At 36.8% G+C, this 13,080-nt stretch overlaps 2 protein-coding genes across 2 annotated transcripts; both read right to left on the reverse strand.

Moving 5' to 3' along the window:
• Positions 1–7,600: 7,600 nt before the first annotated feature.
• LOC136035054 (putative ankyrin repeat protein RF_0381) lies at positions 7,601–8,768 on the reverse strand. The gene is made up of 2 exons (XM_065716651.1): positions 8,615–8,768; positions 7,601–8,190 (listed from the first exon to the last, which is right to left on the reverse strand). Exons 1-2 carry the CDS (start codon positions 8,766–8,768, stop codon positions 7,601–7,603), a joined length of 744 nt encoding a protein of 247 aa, XP_065572723.1.
• Positions 8,769–8,875: 107 nt separating this feature from the next.
• Positions 8,876–11,033, reverse strand: LOC136034384 (putative ankyrin repeat protein RF_0381). The gene has a single exon (XM_065715531.1). It carries the CDS (start codon positions 11,023–11,025, stop codon positions 9,019–9,021), a length of 2,007 nt encoding a protein of 668 aa, XP_065571603.1. The 5' UTR covers positions 11,026–11,033; the 3' UTR covers positions 8,876–9,018.
• Between the last annotated feature and the right edge of the window lie 2,047 nt (positions 11,034–13,080).

Here is a 13,080-nt window from a genome sequence, read left to right on the forward strand (position 1 = left end):
TTTTTCTCCTTTATTTTTCAGTTTTTTTCCTTTTTTTAGTTTTCTTTCTTTTTCAGTTTTTTTTAGTTTTTTTATTAGTTTTTGTTTTTTTTTTCTTTTTAGTTTTTTTTTCTAGTTTTTACCTTTTTTTAGTTTTTTTTAGTTTTTTTTTTCTTTTTAGTTTTTAGTTTTTTACCTTTTTTTGTTTTTTTTAGTTTTTTAGCTTTTTTTGTTTTTTTAGTATTTTCTTTTTATTTTTTTTTGTAGTTTTTACCTTTTTTAGTTTTTTTCTTCTTTTGTATTAATGCTAAAGCCAAGGTTCAAACCTGGAGCCTCTCAGACCTAGAACCTGAAACATAACGCTTTACCAACTCAGCTACTTCGGCTTGAATACATTCTTTTTGAGCAGCTTCCTCGGGTGTTGCCATTGTCATTTTAGTCATTTTACAATTATAAATTTCTCTTTCAACGATCTTCTTACAATTAAAAATTTGTCTTTGAACGATATTCTTAAATACCTGTGTCCTGGTCGTCATTTATATTCCCTGTGTCCCGGTCGTCATTTGTGTCCCGGTATCCCAGTCTGTAATTTTTCTTTGAGTGTCCCGGTCGACATTTATATTCCCTCTGTCCTGGTCGTCATTTGTGTCCCGGTCTGTAATTTCTCTTTGAGTATTTTTTCTTTTTAGTTTTTTTTAGTTTTTTACCTTTTTCTTTTTTCAGTTTTCTTTTTCTTCTTTATTTTTCAGCGTCACTATGAAATACATATCGCCGAACCTTTGTTTTTTTAACTCAAATCTGGTAGGCATTGATGACCTTATCCAAGTCAAAATCCCAAACCCAATCATCATCGCTATCATTTTCAGTTTTGATATGTTTTGACTCTCACTGTCCAGGTGGATTTTCATCTAACTGCGCGGTTTTGCGTTCTTTAGCCGCAAGCCTGTTTTCTTGCTGTTCTTGTGATTCCTCGGCACGCTTTCTCTTCTTACTTTCTCTATCATCGCAAGTTTTTTGGCATAGACTCTTTGAGCAGCTTCCTCGGCTGTTGCCATTTTAGGTTCTTCAGTCATTTTACAATTAAAAATTGTTCCGTCCACGATCTTCTTACAATTAAAAATTTGTCTTTGAACGATTTTCTTAAATACTTTTAATGACGTCATCGTCATAACAAAGATGACGACAACTAAGTTCATGACGACATGATGACATGACGTCACTCGACAGACCCACAGACAAACAACTTATTTTTATATATATAGATTTATGTTCGTTTTAAGTTTTAATGCTATTGCTTACTTTCAGTTGGAGAATGCTTGTTTTTTTTTTATTTAATAACAACCACAAGCCGAAGACATACAATATCTTTGGTTTATTATCACATAAAATTCATGGTTATGATGCTGCTTAAGGCAAAATTAAATGCTAAGATTGGCCTGAAAACAACTCAAAAAAATTATTGCTTATATCTGCCATTATTTTACAAAATTGGAACTTTAGCATAAAGAGCAAGGTATTGACGAGGGGAGAACTTCCTCATATACGAAATATGAGGGGGTTTGCCCTCTCGTCAAAACCTTGCTCTTTACACTAAATTTCGAATTTTGTTCCAATTCTTTAAGAATGACCCCTGAATCAAAAAGGCCGTTTAATTAGAATAAATACCTCTTTTAAAATTACTAAAACTATTTCAGCGTAAACAGTGAGGTATTGCAAAGGGTACGAACCCCCTCATTTACGTAATAATTTTTGTTCGTTTTAACTTTCAATGTTACTCCTTACTTTCAATTGAGAAAACTGTTTTTTTTATTTAATTTCTGATCGTTTTTTTTTTAATTATGCTAGGATATCCAGCGCCCCCTTGATAGAAATTATCATCTCCCTTGAAAAATTACTCCATGGGAAGATCCTCCCACACAATCCAATTTCCCAGACCCCCTCCCCCCCACCAGAAGAAATCCCCCCCCCTGAATACGACTGTATACTTACCAATACCCAAGACTATACGTAAACAATGGTCAAAGTTCATAACTTACAACCCTTCCCCCTGAGACTGTGGGGGATTAAGTCGTCCTCAAAAACATATTTGTTAAATATTTCGACTATGGTGAACAAAATGGCTATCTGAAAATTTTGATCCGGTGACTCTGGGAAGAAAACGAGCGTGGGAGGGGGCCTAGCTGCTCACCAAATTCCTTAGTCGCTTAAAAGGGGCACTAGAACTTTTAGTTTCCTTTCGAATGAGCCTTCTCGTGAAATTCTACGCATCTGTGATCTTTCTTCTGGTAAAAAATACAAAATTCCACGTTTTTGCAGTGAGGAGCTTAAAACCTCTACAGTAGGGTTCTCTGATACACTGAATCTGATGGTGTATTTTTTATTAAGATACTATGACTTTTAGGGGGTGTTTACCCCTTTTTTGCAACCCTTTTTTACCCCTTAAGGTAAATTTTCTCAGGGTCGTAACTTTTGATGGGTAGGACTAAACTTGATGAAACTTATCTATTTAAAATCAGCATAAGAAACCGATTCTTTTGATGTATCTATTGGTATAATTTTTTTTTTAGAATTTCGGTTACTATTGAGCTGGGTCGCTCCTTACTTACAGTTCGTTACCACGAGCTGTTTGATACCAGAGGCTTGCCCAACAATTTTATTTTCTTCTCAGATTCATTTAGACTTACTAGGCTTATATATAAAAACAAGGGAACCCTAAAGAGAATGAAAACTTTGTCTAAAGACAATGAAGATAAGAAATGTTAAAAAAAAAAATTCTATTGATGTGTAACGGCCGATTCGGGCCCAAATTTATTTCGTCCCCTTTCAGCTGGGAAATTGCTGAGCATGCACATTCGGCCACCTAAACCTAAAAAAAGAGGGTTTTACCCTAGACCATATCCAGGGGGCAGGGGTTTTAGCCCCCCCCCCTAGAAATGTTTGTCCTATTCGTAAAAACGTAACAAAAATGAATGTAAATATATTATGATGGGTTTTTTGAATTTTCTTTAGTAAGTCTCCCTACCCGATAAAATCTTTTTGTACCCCCCCCCCCAAAAAAAAAAAAAAATCTTAGATACGAAAATAGTTCTACCGATTCGTAAAACCCTAAAATGGACCAAATAATGTTTTTCATTGATCGGCGTGAAACTTTTGGCAGGCTAGATAGAGGGGACTTTATTATCTTGCGATGTTGGAATCATAAAAGCGAAAATATTCAATAAATATTTTGTTTTCAGTAAAGCGTAAACGACGGAAAATCTTCCGTCGTTTTTTGCCAAAAAATCTAGGAATGCATGGTTTACAAGTTGCATTAAAGCTTTAATTTAACCGCCGCATCTTAGCTAGCGTTTATAATGCGTTTGCTGCTCCGTATCTACTCGCCCTTGCACCATTTTGGTCTCTTCATACTGCTTCAGATATTTAGGACATACGGAAGTGTTTCTACAAGTATGCGAAATATTTGCTACGGCTGCCTCTCTGGACTAACAACAGTTGCCTATCCTCGTGGTAAGGAGTTGCTAGTACAATATCCGTGATGCAGAAGAGAAATGAGAGATATCCGGGGCAGATTATTGGTGAAAGCACCTCTGAAATTGTTCTTCGTTGATAATGTGTTTGTTCATTGATGTTGTGTTTGTGAAGTATTTGAAGGGACGGTAACCAGCAAGTATATATTATTGAAATAAGTCTCGGATTGTTGAATAGAATATTTTTTGCTCTATTTTTTGATACTCCGTAACAACAGGTTTCTGTAATTATTTTGCAATTGTAAAAAAAAAATAATTGTCGGCTTTAAGATTTGATTAAATCAAAATATTCACCATTTTTTTCTGTTGTCTGTTTTTAGCTATGATTGTTTATTCAATTTTTATTCGTTTTGGGTTACATTTATTCTTTAATAGTAATTTTTGGTCATTTGAGCTTGAGTTATTGTAGATTTCTAGACTTATTTCATGGAGCTTATTTCAGTACCTTATATAAATTAAATAAATAAAATACAAGTTTTTTTTAACTGAAAGTAAGGAGCGACATTAAAACTTAAAACGAACAGAAATTACTCCGTATATGAAAGGGGCTGTTCCCTCCTCAACGCCCAGCTCTTTACGCTAAAGTGTGGCCCTTTCTCTCAACTCTACTTTTTAAAACAGTAAAAAACTTTAGCGTAAAAAGCGGGACGTTGAGGAGGGAAGAGCCCCTTTCATATACGGAGTAATTTCTGTACATTTATTTAAACTATTTATTCTACGGCTTTGTGATTCAGGGGACAAAATTTAAGCTTTAGTGCTAAGAGCGAGGTATCGACGAGTGGGCGAACCCTCTCATATACGTAATAAAAACATACGAATATAGAAGTTTGTTACGCAAGCTAATTTGTAAGTTACGTATATCTTTTACTAATGAAAACGTTCGTAAAAACTAAAAGTTCTAGTTGCCTTTTTAAGTACCCAAAAAATTGAAGGGCAACTGGCCCTCCAATTTTTTGGAGAGTCCTTTTTTTCTCAAAATCATTCGATCAAAACTATGGGAAAGCCATTTAGCCAAATAAATAAATATGCAAAATTCGCTTTAATTATTCATCTGCGGAGAGCCGAAATCAAAACATGGATTAACCAAAAAACGTTCAGAAATTAAATAAGAAAAACAAGTTTTTTTTAACTGAAAGTAAGGAGCGAGATTAAAACTTAAAACGAACAGAAATTACCCGTATATGAAAGGGGCTGTTCCCTCTTCAATGCCCTGCTCTTTACGCTAAAGTTTTTCCTGTTTTAAAAAGTAGAGTTGAGAGAAAGAGTCAAACTTTAGCGCAAAGAGTGATGGCGTTGAAGAAGGAACAGCCCCTTTCATATACGGGGTAATTTCTGTTCGTTTTAAGTTTTAATGTCGCTCCTTACTTTCAGTAAAAAAAAACTTGTTAATACTTAAAAAGGCAACTAGAACTTTAAATTTTTTACGAACGTTTTAATAAGTAAAAAATATGCGTAACTTACGAATTAACTTATGTAACGAACTTCTATATTCGTATATTTCTATTGCAGATATGAGAGGGTTCGGCTCCTCGTCAATACCTCGCTCTTTCCACTAAAGTTTAAATTGTGTCCCAATTCCTTAAGAATGACCCCTGAATCACAAAGGCCGTAGAATAAATAGTTGAAATTACTAAAAAGATTTTAGCGTAAAGAGCGAGGTATTAGGAGGAGGTGAGCCCATTATATGCGTAATAATTTCTGTTCGTTTTAAGTTTTAATGCTGCTCCTTACTTTCAGTTGAAAAATCTTTTTCATATTTATTTTTTTGTTTTTTTAAATAATACTAGAAAATCCTGCACCGCCTTCATGGAAATTCTCTTCCCCCATTACAAATTCCTCCATGGAAAGATCCTCCCAAATAAGCCCCTCCCCTCAACCACCCCCCCCCCCAAAAAAAAAATCCCCCTGAAAACATCTGTACATATTCCAATAACTATTACTATACGTAAACACTGGTCAAAGTTTGTACCTTGCAGCCCCTACAACGGGGACTGCGGGGGAGTAAGTTGTCCCCACAAACATAAAAAAAAACACATCCGTGATGTGTCTTCTGGCAAAAAATACAAAATTCCACATTTTTGTTGATAATAGCTTGAAACTTCTACAGTAGGGTTCTCTGATACATTGAATATGATGGTGTGATATTTTTAGGATTCTACGACTTTTAGGGGGTGTTTCCCCTTATTTCCTAAAATAAGGCAAATTTTCTCAGGCTCGTAACTTTTGATGGGTAAGACTAAACGTTATGAAACTTATATATTTGAAATCAGCATTAAAATGCTGGTATAAAATTTCCGTTTTTTAGAGTTTCGGTTACTATTGAGCCGGGTCGCTCCTTACTACAGTTTGTTACCACAAACTGTTTGATCGGATCCTTTTTTAGTGTCCCCAAATATTACTATATTTTCAGTAGCCATAAATACATGCTTCTTATAATGGTAAAAATCCTATTTGATTTTTGTATGCGAGAAGATAATAAAAACATTTTCTACTACAGAGCTATAGAAAAATGTAGTTTTTTGTAGAAAATGATTTTATTTTTACAATTATTTTTGTTAATTATGAAAGGTTTCGAAATACATCAATTTTCTTTCAAATAAGCCATTAAACAACCGTCTATGATTTTTCCAGTACTCCACCAGCTCAACTGAAAAAACGAAAAAAAAAAAACTCTGCTGTCGTTGCAGAATATTGTGATTACAGCCAGTTTTCTTGATTTTCAAACTAATATATTTTCCTTATTTTTCAAGCCAAGGGACAGTTAGTTTCCTACATAGGGGTATTGGTTAATACGGTTCTAATAGTATGTACTTTGTTTTTTATCTGATTCTAGTTTCCGGAGTTATTGGCCATTTTTTTTCAATATTAGGCGTGATCGTCTCTTACTAGATTGCTCGCTACTGCCGCAACATGACTCCTAAAAAACAAAACAGTTCAAATTCAAAATAAGTTCAAAATTCAAATTAGCTCAACATTTATGCACAGTTGTGTGTCCTTTTCTATAAATAAACTAATATTCATAAACAAAAAAGTTTAGAACTAAGAAAAATAGTCAGGTAGTCATTTTTTTCAAAAATTATACTAAGGAACTGATGAAACTTTACCTTAGACCTTACTTCCTCCTGCGCCACCAGAGGCACCCAGGGCATTGAGAAAGAGTCGCCAACCATCCCTCATGTGCTACTGCCTAGACGTCTTCCCATTGAGGTTGGACTGTCGAACTGATAAACTTCAGGTCCCGCTGGTATGTATGACGAAATGTATTTTTTGGCTTTCCTCTTCTTCGGGTTCCCTCTGATTGCCACTCTAGTACCGTTCTGGGGAGTCTATCTTCTGCCATACGGATAACGTGTCCCAAGTAGCGCCATTTTCGTTGGCGTATGACATCTGTTACCAGTGGCTGATGCATGATAGAGCGAACTGTCTGGTTAGTGGTCCCTCCAGATAATATTCGTATTCCTGCGGAGACAGTTGTTATCGAAAGTGAGAATCCTCTTTTCTTGCTGTTGTTTGAGTTTCCAGCATTCACAGCTATAGAGGGGGGCAGAGAGGACGTTACTGTTGAACAGCCTCAATTCAGTTTCAGGGAGTACTTTCTTTTTTATCTCCAAACTTGCTTTAGTCGATGAAAAGCTCCACCTGCTTGTCCAATCCTAGACTGTACCTCCTTTTTGCTTACCCAAGTTTGTTTGACTGTATTTCCGAGCTATCTGAATTCTACTATCTGCTCCACTGAATTGTCCTAGCACTTTATGGCAAGTGGTCGCTCGTTGCCATACTCATTATCTCGTCCGAACTAATTTTCAGTCCCAAAAGACTTGCTTTCTCTCATATGACATCGAGAAAAGCTCCTGGAGCCTTTCCTTTTTTGCTTCAATCAGGATGATGTCGTCGCAAAATCAAGATCTGCTAGTCGCTTATTATCGAATATTGGATCCCAAACCCTGTGCAATCTTGGAGCGCATAATTGATAACAAGGTCAAAAAGCAAGGGAGAGAGGACACATTGACCCCAGTTTACCCCCAGATATGATACCGAAATACTTTGTATTTCCTTCATGGGTCAGACCTCTGCACTTCGAACGATCAGGGATATCAGTTTATTGGAGATGCCGTAGTGTTAGAGGATTTTATATTTGGGTTAGCTCCATTGCTCAGCAGCAGGTGACAAATATCCAGTGCTTCTTTATCAGCAGCATAATCTAAAGCTGTTTTGTCGTAAAATACTTTACAGTTAGGGTCAGCTCCATTTTTAAGCAGCATTTGACAAATATCGAGTGTGCCTTTTTGAGCAGCATAGTATAAAGCTGTTTGGTTGCACCACCCGCATTTCATATTTGGGTCGGCTCCATTGCTCAGCAGCAGTTGACAAATATTGAGTGTGCCTTTTTTAGAAGCATAATGCAAAGCTGTTTTATTGTACGAGCCACCTTTTATATTTGGGTCGACTCCATTGCTCAACAGCACGTAACAAAAAACCGGTGTACCATTTTTAGCAGCATAATGCAAAGCTGTTCTTTCCTCACTATCTTTCAGATTCTGGTCTGCCCCATTGCTTAGCAGCAGCTGACAAATATCCAACGTCCCTTTTTCAGAAGCATAATGCAAAGCTGTTTTTTCCTCACTATCTTTCAGATTCGGGTATGCCCAATTGCTTAGCAGCAGCTGACAAATATCCAACGTCCCTTTTTCAGAGCAAAGCTGTTTTTTCCTCACTATCTTTCAGATTCGGGTCTGCCCCATTGCTTAGCAGCAGCTGACAAATATCCAATGTGCCTTTTTCAGAAGTATAAATCAAAGTTGTTTTTTCTCACTATCTTTCAGATTCGGGTCTGCCCCATTGCTTAGCACCAGCTGACAAATAACCAATGTGCCTTTTTCAGAAGCATAATACAAAGCTGTTTTTTCCTCACTATCTTTCAGATTTGGGTCTGCCCCATTGCTTAGCAGCAGCTGACAAATATCCAATGTGCCTTTTTCAGAAGTATAATTCAAAGTTGTTTTTTCTCACTATCTTTCAATTCGGGTCTGCCCTATTGCTTAGCAGCAGCTGACAATTATCCAATGTGCCTTTTTCAGAAGCATAATGCAAAGCTGTTTTTTTCTCACTATCTTTCAGATTCGGGTCTGCCCCATTGCTTAGCAGCAGCTTACAAATATCCAATGTGCCTTTTTCAGAAGCATATTTCAAAGCTGTTTTTTTCTCACTATCTTTCAGATTCGGGTCTGCCCCATTGCTTAGCAGCAGCTTACAAATATCCATTGTGCCTTTTTCAGAAGCATAATGCAAAGCTGTTTTTTTCTCACTATCTTTCAGATTCGTGTCTGCCCTATTGCTTATCAGCAACTGACAAATATCCAATGTCCCTTTTTCAGAAGCATAATTCAAATCTGTTTTTTTCTCACTATCTGTCAGATTAAGGTCTGCCCCATTGCTTAGCAGCAGCTTACAAATATCCAATGTCCTTTTTTCAGAACCATAATGCAAAGCTGTTTTTTTTTCTCACTATCTTTCAGATTCGTGTCTGCCCCATTGCGTAGCAGAGAAGCTTAATAATATCCAATGTGCCATTTTCAGAAACATAATTCAAAGCTGTTTTTTTCTCACTATCTTTCAGATTCGGGTCTGCCCCATTGCTTAGCAGCAGCTTAAAAATATCCAATGTGCCTTTTTCAGAAGCATAATGCAAAGCTGTTTTGTCGTAAAGGTCTTTACAGTTAGGGTCAGCTCCATTTTTCAGCAGCATATGACAAATATCGAGTGTTCCTTTTCGAGCAGCATAATGTAAAGCTGTTCTTTCATCACTATCTTTCAGATTCAGGTCTGCCCCATTGCTTAGCAGCAGCTGACAAATATCAAATGTGCCTTCAAATATCCAATGAGCAGCATAATGTAAAGCTGTTCCATTGCATCCCCCGCCTTTCATATTTGGGTCGGCTCCATTGCTCAGCAGCAGTTGACAAATATTGAGTGTGCCTTTTTTAGAAGCATAATGCAAAGCTGTTTTATTGTACGAGCCACCTTTTATATTTGGGTCGGCTCCATTGCTCAACAGCAGGTAACAAAAAACCGGTGTACCTTTTTTAGCAGCATAATGTAAAGCTGTTCTTTTCTCACTATCTTTCAGATCCGGGTCTGCCCCATTGCTTAGCAGCAGCTGACAAATATCCAATGTGCCTTTTTCAAAAGCATAATGCAACGCTGTTTTTTCCTCACTATCTTTCAGATTCGTGTCTGCCCCATTGCTTAGCAGCAGCTGACAAATATCCAATGTGCCTTTTTCAGAAGCATAATGCAAAGCTGTTTTGTCGTAAAAGTCTTTACAGTTAGGGTCAGCTCCATTTTTCAGCAGCATTTGACAAATATCGTGGGTGCCTTTTTGAGCAGCATAATGTAAAGCTGTTCCTTTTTGAGCAGCATAATATAAAGCTGTTCTTTCCTCACTATCTTTCAGATTCGGGTCTGCCCCATTGCTTAGCAGCAGCTGATGAATATCCAACGTCCCTTTTTCAGAAGCATAATGCAAAGCTGTTTTTTCCTCACTATCTTTCAGATTCGGGTATGCCCCATTGCTTAGCAGCAGCTGACAAATATCCAATGTGCCTTTTTCAAAAGCATAATGCAACGCTGTTTTTTCCTTACTATCTTTCAGTTTCGGGTCTGCCCCATTCCTTAGCAGCAGCTGACAAATATTCAATGTCCCTTTTTCAGAAGCATAATGCAAAGCTGTTTTGTCGTAAAAGTCTTTACAGTTAGGGTCAGCTCCATTTTTCAGCAGCATTTGACAAATATCGTGGGTGCCTTTTTGAGCAGCATAATGTAAAGCTGTTCTTTCCTCACTATCTTTCAGATTCGGGTCTGCCCCATTGCTTATTAGCAGCTGACAAATATCAAATGTGCCTTTAAATATCCAATGAGCAGCATAATGTAAAGCTGTTTCGTTGCACCCCCCGCCTTTCATATTTGGGTCGGCTCCATTGCTCAGCAGCAGTTGACAAATATTGAGTGTGCCTTTTTTAGAAGCATAATGCAAAGCTGTTTTATTGTACGAGCCACCTTTTATATTTGGGTCGGCTCCATTGCTCAACAGCAGGTAACAAAAAACCGGTGTACCTTTTTTAGCAGCATAATGTAAAGCTGTTCTTTTCTCACTATCTTTCAGATTCGGGTCTGCCCCATTGCTTAGCAGCAGCTGACAAATATCCAATGTGCCTTTTTCAAAAGCATAATGCAACGCTGTTTTTTCCTTACTATCTTTCAGATTCGGGTCTGCCCCATTCCTTAGCAGCAGCTGACAAATATTCACTGTCCCTTTTTCAGAAGCATAATGCAAAGCTGTTTTTTCCTCACTATCTTTCAGATTTGGGTTCGCCCCCTTACATAGCAGCTTTTGGAGACTGATCAATTTTGTGTCTTCTTTTTTCATCTCTTCTAATAAGGTGTTTTTCTTGTTTGATGCTGAAAAGAAAAAAAAATCAAATAGGTGAGAAAATGCTCTTGAAACTTTGTTAAAGGGCATTTTTTGTAATTCACTTGAGACAATATTATTTCAACGTTTGAAATTCTACCATGTGTCGAATTGTTTAAAACGAACAAAAAAAAAACTAATTTCAAAATTTTCAGGTATTTTTCTGGTTTGTATTAAAAAATCAATATCATTGTTCGGACACTGTAAATATTTTTGAAGTTTATATACTAACTTCAGCGATTCTGAAATCAAAACTAAAAAAAATTGATTTTTTTTCAATGGAAATGTAAGACAACGGTAATAGAGATACGTACTTTAGGAGTTAAGCCAAAAAAGTTTGCTTCCAGGAGACAATTATAAATTTGAACTTAGAGAATATTTAAAACTAATTTCAAAATTTTCAGATTCTTTTTTGGTTTGAATTAAAAAATAAAAAATTTTGAAAATATATACTAACTTTAGCGATTCTGAAATCAAAACTAAAATTTAAAAAATTTAATTTTTTTTTCAATGGAAATATAAGACAACGGCTATAGAGATACATCTATATATATAAAAATAAGTTGTCTGTCTGTGTGTGTGGGTCTGTCAGGTGACGTCATGTTTCTGTGTCGACTGACGTCATGAAGTTAGTTGTCGTCATTTTTGCTATGACGGTGACGTCATTAAAGATATTTAAGACATCTATGTTCACGTAGAAATCTATTAATGTTTAAGTTTAAAATGACTGATGAACTTACAATGGCACAAGCCGATGAAGATGCTCAAAGAGTCTATGCCAAAAAACTTGCTGCTGATAGAGAAAGTCAGAAAAGAAAGCGTGCCGAGGAATCAAAAGAACAGCAAGGAAACATGCTTGAGGCTGATAGAGAAAGAAAGAACAGAAAGCGTGCCGAGGAACTACCAGAGCAACGCGAAAGCAGACTTGCTGCTAAAAGAGAAAGTGAAAAAAGAAGGCGTGCCGAGGAATCAAAAGAACAGCAAGGAAACAGGCTTGAGGCTGATAGAGAAAGTAAGAAAAGAAAGCGTGCCGAGGATTCACAAGAACAGCAAGAAATCAGGCTTGCTGCTGATAGAGAAAGTAAGAAAAGAAAGCGTGCCGAGGAATCAGAGCAACCTGAAAGTTATCGCCTGGCATTCAGGTACAGCCCAGTCGATGATTATAGCTGGAGTAGATGTGTTCAAATCGGGACAATGTCTAAAATTTGTCCCTATTGCAAGGCCTTGAAATTCAATGGTGAAACAATGGGAATGTGTTGCGCCTCAGGAAAAGTTAAACTTCCTCTATTGGCTGCACCACCAGAGACATTGAAGACTTTCCTTACTGGAACTACGTCAGAATCTAAGCGTTTTTTGTAACAAATCAGAAAATACAACTCATCGTGTTGAGCCTTGGGGGGTCAGTGCACCGCAAGGTCCATGTATCATATTTTTTACAATAATATCATGTAACCCCTTATCGACATTTTTATCAGGTATTTCAGCGGAAATCACATCATCAATTTCTATAAAAAAATTATAAAAATATTAAATGGCTAAGTGAAAGAGCGATTCTCGCACCCAAAAATATAGACGTCCACGAAATCAACAATATTGTTTTGACCAAGATTTGAGACCAGGCAGTCCTTTACAAGTCAGTCGACACAGTTTTGGAACCAAATGAAGCGGTTAATTATCCATCTGAATTTTTAAATTCCATAGATCCTTCAGGGTTTCCACCACACGTGCTACAACTAAAAATAGGCGTACCAATAATACTTTTAAGAAATATCAACCCACCAAAGCTTTGCAATGGCACGCGACTTGCCGTAAAAAAACAATGGAAAACCTAATAGAGGCCACAATCTTGACAGGGCCTTTTGAGGGTGAGGCTGTTCTTATTCCTCGCATTCCCATGATTCCAACGGATCTGCCTTTTCAATTTAAAAGATTGCAATTCCCAATTCGATTAGCATTTGCAATCACCATTAACAAAGCTCAAGGTCAATCATTAGAAAAATGTGGTATAGATCTTAATACTGATTGTTTTTTCCATGGACAATTGTACGTTGCATGTTCGAGGGTCGGTAAACCTGACAATCTATTTATATGCAGCGACAATTGGAC

The sequence above is a fragment of the Artemia franciscana genome, chromosome 13, assembly GCF_032884065.1.
Source record: "Artemia franciscana chromosome 13, ASM3288406v1, whole genome shotgun sequence".
Classification (NCBI taxonomy): domain Eukaryota; kingdom Metazoa; phylum Arthropoda; class Branchiopoda; order Anostraca; family Artemiidae; genus Artemia; species Artemia franciscana.